This window comes from Episyrphus balteatus, chromosome 3 (assembly GCF_945859705.1).
Source record: "Episyrphus balteatus chromosome 3, idEpiBalt1.1, whole genome shotgun sequence".
Classification (NCBI taxonomy): Eukaryota; Metazoa; Arthropoda; class Insecta; order Diptera; family Syrphidae; genus Episyrphus; species Episyrphus balteatus.
Window position 1 is genome coordinate 54,726,749 of NC_079136.1, and position 14,028 is coordinate 54,740,776.

At 29.9% G+C, this 14,028-nt stretch overlaps 1 protein-coding gene across 1 annotated transcript; it reads left to right on the forward strand.

Annotated features, from left to right (window-relative positions):
* Nucleotides 1-8,619: 8,619 nt before the first annotated feature.
* Nucleotides 8,620-9,445, forward strand: LOC129915579 (larval cuticle protein A2B-like). Its single transcript, XM_055995186.1, has 2 exons — nucleotides 8,620-8,756; nucleotides 8,828-9,445. Exons 1-2 carry the CDS (start codon nucleotides 8,745-8,747, stop codon nucleotides 9,443-9,445), a joined length of 630 nt encoding a protein of 209 aa, XP_055851161.1. The 5' UTR covers nucleotides 8,620-8,744.
* The last annotated feature ends 4,583 nt before the right edge of the window (nucleotides 9,446-14,028 follow it).

The following is a 14,028-nucleotide window of genomic DNA, read 5'->3' on the forward strand; positions in this document are numbered from 1 at the left end:
TTTACAGGAAATTTTTTTACCAATAATTTTTTTTTATTCTAGAAATTAATTTTTTTGGCTGATGAATATTGTGATTTGTGAGTACTCTGATGAAGTTCTTGTGTAAAAATTACTCTAAATTGGTAAAGTTTTTTGAGAGCGAATAGGAATAAATCTCAAAAAATTCATTATTTGGTAGATAAAACGTTAAAAATAATGTTTGAAAAAACAATCGGTTCTTATTAAAAGACAAATTTTGTTCAAAAAACTGATCATATATTTTTATACGAAAATCACTTCGACATATTTTTTTTTTTTCCATTTTTTGAATTCGAAAGGGAATGTCCATTTTACTATGGAGTCATAAAATTTAAAATGTTACTTATGTTGCTCTTACAATCAGTTAGTTTGTCATATGTTATTTTGCCAAATAAATGGTGTTATATTAAACCGAGAATTAACAGCACGCCAAACAATTTTTTTAAAAATAACAAATCGCTGCTTAAATTGCTAAAGAGAGCGATCGAAATTGGGCGACATATCGAAAACCAGATAAATATTCGTGAATTTAATATAAATAAGTTATTTATCGTTTGATAATCGTGAAGTAAGGATTTCCGGAACAAAATCTGGTGAAAAAGATCACTTCCGTTCTTTGAAAAGAACTAACTTTTCATAAATCGTTATTTTTGGTTAAAAAAAACAATTATAAAAACGACAGTATCCAACAAACTTGACAAAGAAGTTTGAATTGAATCGACTTAACCGTTTATGCTTTTGCTCCTTCATCCTTCCCAGGGCCTCGGCGCGTCGCATGCATGTAAACTAATTCAATTAGGTATCCACTATCTTTCGACGTTATAACATACAACCAACTCAAAATTGACTTTATAAGAGACAACATTGCTATCAGTCGATATTAAATTTATACTTGTCTACTTTCAAAATTTCGGTTGCCGGCTGACCCAATCCATTTCAATAATAAAATTCACCACTGGGTTGCACGTACTTGCTCTCATGTTAAAAGTTGCGTGAAGTATTATTTTAAAAAATTTAAAAATAAAACTTAAGAAGTTGTATAAAATTTGTTTTAAATTTATAAATATTTCTCCTTAAATCCAAACAAAGTATGCAATTTAATTTCTTGTAAGTATAACAAATACCTATTGGTTTGCATTCCTAAGCCCTAAGCACTTTTTCACTTTAAATTGCGGATTGCTCTCGCATTGAAAGTTTTAAGAATATGTTTTATTATGTCAAATTAAAGTTTAAAGAATTTCTTGGATGTTTAGAAAGAAATGTTTAATAAACAAACACTACGATTAAAATATAAAAATAGGAAAATCAAGCGTAAAGGTACAGCCATTGGCACCCTTAAAATTGAAAGAAAAACTAGGTACAGTTACAAATATAAATATTATGTCATTTTCGCAAAAAAAGGGTAACGTCATATTTCCGCTGTCCAATCTTTTACACGCGTTTTTGTTACAATTTTTTAGAACATTGCGTACACCAAATTTAATCGAAATCGTAAGAGCCGTTTTCGAGAAAATATCGAAAACTTTATAATGCAGATATGTGTAAAAATTAAATAAAAAACGGGTATTGGAAATCACGTACAAATCGGCTGCACCAATTTTTTAGCGAATCTATCAATTCGTTTAAGATCTTTTTCCCAATTTTTAAATTAAAATTTATAACGGATATAGCTAATGTCCCAATGCACGCATTGTTGTAAGTTTCTCCTCTGCAGAATCACCAAAAGTCCTTAACTACCAATTTGGAAATGCAAACAAAATATGCTTTGTGTGACATTATCATGTATATTGCAAACACCACTTCTGCAACAGTTTAATACTCAAAGTAGTAATAGGTAGTAGAACCGTCTAGTATAAATGCCATTCAATGGTAAGAGGCGAAAACAGAGTTTAAAGTAAAACTCCTGTCGCTTTTTCTACTTACCATTATTTGCGCCAATATTGAAATGAAGAAAGGCAATTGTTTCCTATTTCTGTTAACGACAAACATTTTGGTCAGTTAGTCTGAAGGGTTAATCCCGTTCTTATGTGAAAATGCAAGAAGTGAATGTAATATCATTATTTATTGTCGGCGTCAGTCACGTCGCCAAGTCTGCATTTAAAAGCTTAATTGTAAGGCCTATGAGTAAACATATTGGCGCCACAATAAATTTTATAACATGAGACATAAAAGTACTGGACATAGGTTTCAGTCGTGGTCGCCCATTGTATGTGAAGGTCAGAAATCAATCATTTTTATCAATCAATTAACATTAAAAATATCAATGAAGATATCACCAGTCCAAAAGGTGAACAATTCGAAACCTTTTCACTTTAAAATCGGCTTTTTTCAAGTAGGTATTATCAATTTTGAATCATCTTTGGGTTATGTTATGTTGGTTACTTTTTCTTTCTTGTCTTTACTTTCAAGTTATAGGTACTTTTCTTATTTATCTTTAAAGGCAATAATGAAGACAAGTTACTTTAAATTTTAAAGTAATAACAAGAAATCTTTTAACAACGCGCAGATTCTAATCGCCTCAATATACGGTTCAAAAAAAAAATTTTATTAAAAAAGATAATTTTACCAAAACCGTATCAATTTTTAGAAAAACCATTTATTTTTCAAAAATTGATGTTTCTCGAACTTTACCCTTATTAAAATGATTTTGTTTTATGATTTTTTTTGTAAATTTCGCAGAAAATCGATGTTGTTTTTTGGTAAATTTTTGAACCTTTTGAAATAAAAGTTTATTGCCAGTTCCTTTCATTCTCAGTAGATTTTAACGAACATTTTTTTAGGTTTTTTACGTACATACGTGGTTTTCAATTTTATTTCAATTGAAATTGAAAAATTGCGTGTCTTGCATTCATTCAAAAATGTACCTAGATAAAATAAAAAATAAATACAAAGAATATTTTATAATTTAAGTTTTATTATTTCAATAACTTTTTTTAATTTTTAATAATTAAATAGGGTTGGGGTCAAAATTCTGCCGGGGTCAAAATTCTTTTGTCAAAATTCTGCTTTACAAAATTCTGCTTTCAAAATTCTGCTTTTCAAAATTCTGTTTTACAAAATTCTGTTTTTCAAAATTCTGCTTTTCATAATTCTGTATTCAAAATTCTGCAAAAAATAAAAAAAGGGTTTGGAAAATGTTAAAAAGCGCGCGCGCGCAAACCCTTTTTTAATTTTTTGCCAAATTCAGTAAAATCATCTTCTTGAAAAATTATCTGCTTCTTTGATTACTTAGGCACTTAAATAATTTGTCATTCCTTGAATGCATATTAATTTTTGTTTTATAAATGAATAGATTTGAAAATATTAAGAAAAGGTTTTTAATACTAAGCATTTAAGAAAATAATTTAAAATTTTTAAATGTATCAAATAAAGATGAATATTCAAAAATTTTAATAAGAAAAGGAATATCTTGTGTCGAACAACATGAGTTCCAATAAGTTATAGATTTTATTTGAAAGAAAGTCAGTCTATGCATTTTAAAAAATATTTGCGACACTTAAACAAAAAAATTTAGGAGAGTATCAATATTGATTTACGTTGATGAGGTGTATATTTTTCTTTAGTCAGCGCATATGCTATACAAAAAAAAACAGAGTTGGCAGAATTTTTTTGTTCAAGTATAATGCTGGCAGAATTTTGAAAAGCAGAATTTTAAAAAGCAGAATTTTGAAAAGCAGAATAGAAAAAAAGCAGAATTTTGAAAAACAGAATTTTCGTTAAAAAATCAGAATTTTGAAAAGCAGAATTTTGAAGCCAGAATTTTGACCCGATCCCAATTAAATATTTATAAAATATTTTATTTTCAATGCAACACTTGGGAATAAAAAAAAAATAGTGATAAAAATAATTGAAAATGTTCAAAACAAAAAAATGATATATTTCAACGCTAACGAATATCAGAGCCATGGATATTGTAACCCAAAATCTAACTTAGTGATAAGTCTGAATTTGAGAGATGCAAATGGCAGAAGTTTTTAGTACCTGACTGAACCAATAGGTTATTCATTTTCTGTGTCACAAATAGTGTTAAATTAAGCACTGGAAGCATTCTCGCCCATATTGATAGGTATACAAAATATTCACTTTTTCCATGTTTTAAACACAATCATAAATAAAATAATAATATTTATGTATCATTTCAATATGTAGGTACTCATTTCCCATTTGGGTTTCATATACATCATTTCATAATTTTAACTTCAACATGGTCAATAACAATATTATTCACCATTCAAAATGATCCATTCACAATAACAAATTTTCGTTTTCTAACGCCATTGTTTTACATCCAAATATTACCTGACAGGTAGAAAGAGAAAAACATTCAATAAAAATGTGGTATCACCTCCTCTTTATGAATACACTACAATATTTCAAGGGAGGATAACAAAGAGAAAAGATTTCATGATGGCTTCCAATCACGTTCAAATATTCTACGAAATGTGTTGTTATTGGTTAAATTCCGGTCTGTAAAGAGTTTGTGCATTAAAAACGTCAGATATATTTTTCGTCATCATCATGTGCGATTGTTTTCAGGTTTAACAACTAGAGGTAGTTAGTGTCAACGTGGGTTTTATTTGATACAACTGAGAGTTTGGATTATTCAATTTGGATTCAGTTCTGTGAGAAATCTTATAAACAGAAGCTGACAGTGGTGATGGTTATTTAGTTTGTTAATTCTTTAGATAAGATGTTTTGTCTTTTTTGTGAAAATGTTTTTGGGGTAGTTTTAAATTTAGTTCCGGTTTTCCCAAGCAATTTTTTTTTAAAGGAAAATAGGTATGTGCGCTGGTACATATGTAAGGTGAAAATGAATCATACAAAGAAATGAGAATAATAATTATTTATTATTTGTGTGTTTTTTTTTTATTAAATAAGAGAAAATGTGATGCATATTTTAGTAGAGTGCCTTAAGATTTATACCTAGGAATACAGGGAAAGTCGATGAATCTGTAAAGCGAGTATTGAGCTGCATTATTAAAATTTCAAAGAAGCTATACATAAAAAAAAAAACAAATAACTCCGAAAAATAATAAATTTAAAATTAACCTTCAAATAAAAAATAAAAAGGTATAGGTATTCTCGACACTTCGCGTCTGAATCCTGCTACGATGGACGAGGTAATGTTCATTGTGCATCTCATAAAGACTTTGTAAAAAAAACTTGTTTCTAACCTTAAAACAGGCTGCGCTATGAAACTGACAAACTTTGAAACGGAAAACGGAATTTGGAAAGAAGATGTTATTACCTTTAATTTAACGTCAATATCGTCTTTTTATCTCGATGTACAATGCACTTTACCACGCTGCAATAATATATTAATTATTTTTTTTTGTCTTCAAATGCTTCCAATACCTTCCAAAAGTGCTTCTTGCACGAACGCTTTCTTGATGACAAATTAACGTTTATACTTAAGTTCTAAGACTTTTTACACGAATCATTGACTTTTTGGGACCAATTACAGATTTTACTGTTTACACCTTTTCACCTAAATTTTTTTATGAAAACTCTTTATTCTTGCTTTCTGTCCCAAATTCAATGTTTTTGCCTAATTTCATTAGGGTGACCCATCATTTTTGTTTTCACTAAAAAAAAAACAACACCCTGTTAACCATGATAGGTATTTTTATTGACACTTTAGATTCTTGTTTCTAATCTTAAAAGTAACATAATTGCTGCATTTCAATAGGGTACTACTATTATTACTCACTTTTTCCAATATACCCATTTTTTCCCTACACCTAAAAAAATGCCCTTTCACATGAAAAAAAAAATGTATAAGCTACTTTTATTCGTAATTCCTATGGGAATGACAACATATTTAATGAATTTCGCAAGGGTACCTTTTATACCATTGATTTTATCGGACTTATCGCGGATTCTCACTATTTCATAAAAAAAAACAGCCATTCACCTAAAATATTTGTATAAACTGCTTGGGTTCTTAGTTTTTGATATAAATGAAACATTTTTACCAATTTTAATTGGTGTAGCCATTTTTTCCCACTTTTTTTGGTACTAACTCCGAATTTCGTCATTTCTTAAAAAAAAAACACCCTTTTACTCAAGATAATTTTGTACACTTTACAGATTCTTAATTCTTATACCAAACAAAAGTTCCTCACTAAGTTTTAAAAATTAATAAAATATAAGTCAGCTTTTATGATACCTTTCTCACACATAAATCAACCCATCCAAAAAACACCCTTTCACCAAAAACATGTTTAAGAAATCCCTTGTCCCTGCTTTATTTAACACCTTCATCTCGAATTTAATCAGTGTAGCACGTTTTCCACATGGGTTTCGGTTATATTTTACCTGTTGAGGTAAAAAAACAAGCGCCCTCGTTTTAAATCGGTAATAACTTTTCTTAGAGCAATCGTATTGACTTTATTTTTATGTCATTAGATTCAAAATTAAAAAAATACCTTAAGAACATGTGTCATGATGATATTCCAAAAACAATTTTTTTCACTATATTTTTTACCTTCACCCTCTCCCTCGTGTCAGAGAAAAAACACCCTTCCACCCAACTTTTTTGTATAGACTTTTGTGTAACAATTTTTTATTTTTAAATGCCTATTGTACCTGTACTATAGTGATTTATGAAAAATAAGAACAAATGACTTTAAGCTATCAACTAAAAAGGACTTATTTTAATAAATTCAAAAATAAGCAAAATCTACAACTAGTATTCTATTTTTAACTTTAACTTTTTTATATGTATACATTTCTTATGTCGTTTTCGATTGGCTCTCCGGAAGCATCCGGAATCATTCAGAAAACTTCTGAAACCGTTTTATTGGCATGAAAATGACAGCCAGAACGCTTCTCAGAAGAGAAATTCTCTTCTTGATTTCAAATCAGAATCAAATCAAGAAGCACTAATACATGAATACTCACATGTCAAAGATACACTCAATCAATGTTTATTATTATTTTTCATTCAAATTTTTTTCGTTTTCTGAAATTAATTTGTTTATTTATTTTCAAACAAATAAATTAAGCTTTTAAAATATTTTGCAAAACGAATTCCCGATTAATTTGTTGAATATTAGGTACTATTTTCATCACATATTAATTATTTTTCAAGTCTTATGCCATATTTGACATTTTAAATTTCACAGAAAAACAAACACAAACACAAAAAAATACAATTGAGTGGAAGCAATTCAAACTGTTTTATTGGATTTTAGAATGAGTGAATCCTTGAGTGATTCCAATCGAAAACGACATTAAACGGCTCCAACATTTTTTTTAAATTCCATTTTCCAAAAATTCTTTGTTATACCTAAATTAATTTTAATTGCATATGTTATGTATGTACTTGGTTTGGAGGTTGAAGCCATTTAAAAGTAATTGTAAATTAAAATAAAAAAATGGATATTCGTTTTTTAATATTTTATTATATTTATGTTTAAACTCCTATTGACGGATTTTTATTTATTTTTTTATTTTTTTTATTTTTATAATAATATGCAACTAACAGTTTAATAAAACCAATTATAAGATGCATTAAATTTCAATAAATTAAGCACAGTAAATTTAATAGAAAAAAATAATAATAATTGAAAATATTATTCAAATAATAAACTAAGGAAAAAATTTATCTAAACATAATACTTATAATTTGTACAAAAAGAATTTTCATTAAATACATATGTTTACTTCATATTGATTTTTATAAAAGGAATTTTTTTTTTTTTTTTAATAAGAAAAAATGAGAAATTAAATATGAAAAAATTAATTGTGAGAAAGTAAAAAAGGAAAAATAAAGCAAAGGCAAACTAAAAGTGGAGAAATGATGTCGAGGAAGAATGACGTGGTACAATTCTCAATAACTGGGGTTTAACATTAATATCACTTACACCAATGTCAAATACATCAAACGAGAGAAAGTAGCGATTGTGATAAACTTGCATTCTTACGATTGGTGACTTTAAGTATATGTATATTAGTACGAGCGCGAGGTGGTAATCTATAAGCAGAATGAATGTTAAGAGCAAGAGTAGGTATATACGACCAAGTCGTGCCCTCAACTCTAAAAAGTAGAACTTCAAAATTTCTAAATCGACAAAGGTCGTTCGTTTGACTAAAAATTGACAATAACAAAAAAATGTTACGTTTACACCACAGTGTACCATTAACTTCAACTCGTATCGTATTTTGCTCTTCAACGTTTGCTCCGACATAATTTTGAAATGCATTTCGATGTGTCTAACTATGCCGTTAAATCCAAAAATGTTGTCCAAATTATGGTTAATTTTATTCGTCCAATAAGTATTTTACATTAATTTAATGCCATCATAAACGTTTTATAAACTTTTTGATATCATCACAAAATATAATGTCTTCCCACTAATTAATTAGCACGATAAAACATCCCAAAACAGAGGCAGAGTCAATGCGCAATCTTCATGCGTGAAAAAAGAAAAGAAGAGGAAGAATCACACACGTGCTTCTTCGATGCAGTTTATACCTGTTGCAAACTTGTTTATGATATCAATTTCGTGCAGTAGGTAGGTTAAGTTTTAACATTGAATTGTGTGCCTTTCCAATTTTTGCAGTACTTGCCCAAGCCGTATACCATCCATTGACCTTGAAGAAATTGGATTACATTTTTTGGAATCGAGCCCTCTCAGTATAAAAGCATGTGCATTCAAAGAAGGAAGTCAGATTACTCCAGTTCGACAACAGGATAACAAACAATTACCTCTTCTTAAAAAATGGCATTCAAAGTTAGTTCTTTTCATATTTATTCAACACTTTTCGATTTTTATTGAATTTTTTTTATTTCTTTTTCCATCAGTTCGTTGCTTTCTTCGCTTGCCTCGCTGTTGCCAGTGCTGGATACATTGCTTCACCACTTGCTGCTGTTGCAACTCCAGTTTTGGCCAAGACTGATGGTCATGATCCTCATCCACAATACACTTTTGCATATGATGTCCAGGATGCCATTTCTGGTGACAGCAAGAACCAACATGAGTCCCGTGATGGAGATATCGTTCATGGTCAATACTCTTTGAATGATGCCGATGGTTACAGACGCATCGTTGACTATACTGCCGATCCTTTGAACGGATTCAACGCTGTTGTCCGCAGGGAGCCATTGGGAGCTGCTGTTGCCGTCAAGACTGTTGCTGCCGCTCCAGCTTTGATCAAATCCACTCCTTTGGCTTATGCTGCAGCTCCAGCTCTCGTCAAGTCATACGCTGCTGCTCCAACTTTAATCAGATCTGCACCTTTGGCTTATGCAGCTGCTCCAGCTCCTTTGGGATACGCTCAAGCTCCAGCTTTGATCAGATCAGCTCCTTTGGGATACGCTCAAGCTCCATTGATCAAGGCAGCTCCCGCTGTAGCTTATTCAACCGGGCCAGCATTGGTTAAGACTACCTTCTCTTCACCACTCATCTCATACGCTTATTAATTCCCTGCTCCTGAATTTCGTTTAAATAATTTGTAATTGTTGATGTTTTTGTTTATGTGAATCTGAAATAAATTAATGAAAAAAAAGTACTTATGTTATTTATTTAAATGCTTTAATATTATAACAGGGCTGCTATAACTCATTGAATATAACTTTGGTTAGAATTTGAAGATGAACCTACTAACAAAAATAGCGCATAGTTGAATAGGGAAGGAATTAAGAATTCCGATGTGCTTCTAACATTCTTCTTAAGTTTAGTTTATAAAAAAATAAATTTTTAGTTTTACTTTATACAACTTAGGTAGGTACTTACTCAAGATAAAATATAATATGCCACCTCTGAAACTATTTTGTCCAGCCCGAAACAGTGTTAAAGTATTTTTTTTATAGGCTTTTCATTATTTTGTATCTCATTAGGAAGGCATACTGAAGATAAACTGGTATGTATCTGGTTTGCCATACAAAATGAGACTACCAGAAACCTTACTTCCAAAAAAGAAGTTTAAGAAAATACCTTTTAGATTTTGTTTTGCTAGAAATTTTAGTTCTTAACGAAGTTCTGTTAAAATAAAACAGCACCATATTTCGTATCAAAAAATGTAACAAATTTTAGAAAAAAAATGCAAATTTTTTAAAAACTGTGTTTTGTGTTATTTAACTCAAATAAAAAAAATTTTTGGAATTTTGGTATGTTTTTAAAATTTGTATTGATTTAAAAAGACATGAATAATGGTTCACTGTAGGATATTTATACAAATTAAACGAAAAACGCTAAATGGCAGTCAAAATAACTTTTAAACATACCTATTTTTTTTTTTTAACAAGAATTCGAATCCAAAGTCAACCAAGGCATCATGTTTTAAAGAAACAATAACTCAAACTTGCATTTTCGTCACAAAAACATCCACTTCATACATTTTTTCTGACATCAAATAAAAATTTAGCATATTAAAATCTAGGTATTTAAAAAAAAAATGAAAAATTTGACTCGTTCAAAAATAAATTGTTGAACTGCTTACTCTGACGGTTAAATAATATTGGCAGCTTTTTCGTATTCTGCATATTAGCATTCATCAGAGTACCAAGTCATAACTTTTTCCATCAAGAAATCGTCATGCAAAATATTCTTGGCCCCATTTCTTCCAATAGGACATAAAAGATAAAGATCCTTTTTAAATTTTGTCGGCAGTGTTTGTAGTCTTTTAAAATACCTAAATTATTGAAGATTACAAAAACCTCCTTCATTTTCCTGTGCAATGAGCGGTTGCTGAGATATTGATGGTCAAAGACAAAAAATTTCTTTTCCATTCAAAGTCCCATACCAAAAGCTGAATGTTTAAGTTATCCGAGCCATATGGTGGTAAAAATGTAATATTTTTTTTCATGTATTTAAACCAAAAAAAAAAAAAAATTATAACCAGAAAAATATCGAACAATTTTTTTTCGGTGTACATTAGAGTGACCGCAACTCCCATAGAAAAAAATTTTTGTCGAATTTTTTTCGGGGGAACCCCATAAAATGTTCCGCCTTTGCAGATTTTTAGAAAGCCAAAATTTCAGCTCGATTGGATAAGTCTAAATGGTGCCGACACTCGCTCAAAGTATCAAAAATCTCTGTTTTTTCACTGTTTTTCGAAGAAAATTAGCTCTAGCTCCCAAACAGATGGGGTTATTTTCATTTTTTATATATTAAATGAAAGGTAGTGCTTATTACACATAATTCAGATTCAAAATTTGTTTAGTTTTACAAAAAAAAAAAAATATTGTCATCAATTTAAATTTTCAGTACTTACCTCAAAAAGAGCTGAAGTGCAAACTCGATTTAAAATAAAACTTTCTATGTTATAGATTGATGTTACCTATCTAATTGAAATGCTTCTCGTATTATATATAATAATAAATAATAATTTTATCAATTATAGAAGCACAGAGTAAAATTGACTGAAAAAAAAAACAAAACAAAAAGGGCACCCAGTGGGGGTTGAACCTGCTATGCCTGGATTGATAGGCGAGCGCTTTAACATCGGGCTAACTCAATGTTGACAATTGTCGTGACAAACTAAAACAAATCTTAAGATATTCAACGAAGTGTTATGGAATTTTCAGGATTTAAGCTTTTAATAGAAAAAAAATTAAATTTTAGAGAAATAATTTTTCTGTTTATTTACGTTTTTTTTTATAGAAACAAAATAAAATGCAGTTGTAAAATACATATTTGTTGTTTTTTTTATGAAGTTTAAGCTTCACGAGTCGTTTCGTTGGTAGTTCAATAATTTTATTAAGATAAACTCTCGCTTTTTGCTAATTTTCCTTTGTATATAAAATAAATTAACTTAAAATAAAATGTGAGTATTAATTCTGTTGCGTTTTTGTTTTAAGATTAAAAGAAGTTTTAAGAATTGTTAGTGTTTTCCAGATATATTTTGTGTTCGTTGATATGGCATTGGCAGCAAACACCCGAGAAAAAATTTTTCTTGTAGGCTATCCGTCTCATCAAATTACAGGGTGTAAATTACCCTCAAATCGTCAAGTTTTGTCAACACTATTTTTTAATTTGCGAATTGTAAAATTAAATTTAAAGGAATCTGCAAGACTTGTCATTCGAGAGGTACTTATTTTTTGGGAAAAAGCCAGAATTCAAACAAAATATGAAAAAGATGCCATTGTTAAATTAGAAAAACTTTACAATGAGTGGAGAAATCACCAACGAAATAAAAACAAAACGCTTGAAAGCACCAAAAATAAAATAAAAGAATTTGCGTTGAAAATGGACGATCTCTTTGATATAGCACATCGAGATGCCTTGACCATTACTGGAAAAAACGCAGAATTGAAGAATTCAGATTTGATATTGGTAAGCTTTAGTATTATTATCATTTTAATTATATCTTTGCTAATGTTGACTGATTTTAAAAGATACTGAAGATGACGCGGAAACACAGGGGACGGAGGAGGAAGCTCAAGAAGAAGTATATAGCCAGAATTCTGCGGATGGGGATAGAATGGATGTTTCTCTATCTCAGGCAACCTCTGGGCCATCGGGTAGCAGGAAAATGAGATGGAAGCGTAGTTGGATTCAGAACACCAGGAGCCACTCATCATGCTAGGTGGATGGCCAAAGCTATTTATAGCTTAAAAATATTCATGTTTCGAAGCCAGTTTAAAATGAGTAACGAGGAACGTAACGCTCTCGGTGATATCTGCGTTTTCATCGTAAAAATTTACTGCAAGGCTTGGTTTAATGCCCCAAGAGCTTATCTGGCTCCTAAACAAGATCTTGATCTTTTGCGTGATTTCATTGAATACCGCAAGATAGACAAAGACATTTCAGAGAAGGCTCTTGCTAAATTCTCAAACCATTTATGGTATTTGAGTTCAGAGCTGGTAGGTCTGGCGTTCTTTGACCCAACTTTACCAGATGGCGAAAAATCAGAAATGGCCAACATAATTTTAAAAAACAGAGAAACAGAAACCAACAGAATAGTAAATCCAAAGCTACATCCACATGAAATTGAACAATTTGTCACAGCAGGGTTAAAAAATATTGTGAACAAAGAAACATTGAACTTTTTCGGCCGATTGAAAATAGACACAAGTTTTCTCAAAGAACCTCCAAATCTTTGGCCCGAAAACCCCCATTTTAAAGAAGGCTTTAAGAAAGTGAAAACACTTAAAGTCGTAAATGACATGGCAGAAAGAGGAGTCAAGTTAATAACCGATTTTAATAATCTTTTAACTAAAGATGAGGAACAAAAACCATATGTACTTCAGGTAGTCTGTGAGTGCCGAAAATTATATCCTGATGCTTCCAAAACTACTTTAAGTAAGTCACTTGATTAAATTTTTTAGTATTTACTTCAATAATTATGTATAAGAAATTTAACACGATGTTAAGTATTTTGTTTTTTAGAAATCTGTTAAATGTTTCGATTTTTTTTTTTAATAAAACAGTAAAAAAAGTTTCATTTTAAATCGAGTTTGCACTTCAGCTCTTTTTGAGGTAGGTACTGAAAATTTAAATTGATGACAATATTTTTTTTTTTTGTAAAACTAAACAAATTTTGAATCTGAATTATGTGTAATAACACTACCTTTCATTTAATATATAAAAAGTGAAAATAACCCCATCTGTTTGGGAGCTAGAGCTAATTTTCTTCGAAAAACAGTGAAAAAACAGAGATTTTTGATACTTTGAGCGAGTGTCGGCACCATTTAGACTTATCCAATCGAGCTTAAATTTTGGCTATCTAAAAATCTGCAAAGGCGGAACATTTTATGGGGTTCCCCCGACCAAATTTCGAAAATCGATTTCTTGCGGACACTCTAGTGTACATGTAGGATTACATCAATCACTATTATAAACTTTATAAAACTATGTCATTTTTAAAAAATGTAATTGAAATGTCAAACATAATTAATTTTATTTTGCCTTTTTTTTGCCTTTTCTTTCGTTATTGCCTTTTTTTGCCTTTTCTCTTGTTATTGCCTTTTTGTTGCCTTTTCCTATGTTTTTTATCTTTTTAGCGTCTTTAAAGTAATGCCTACACACAAAACACTCAAATATACAAACAAATAGGAAACCT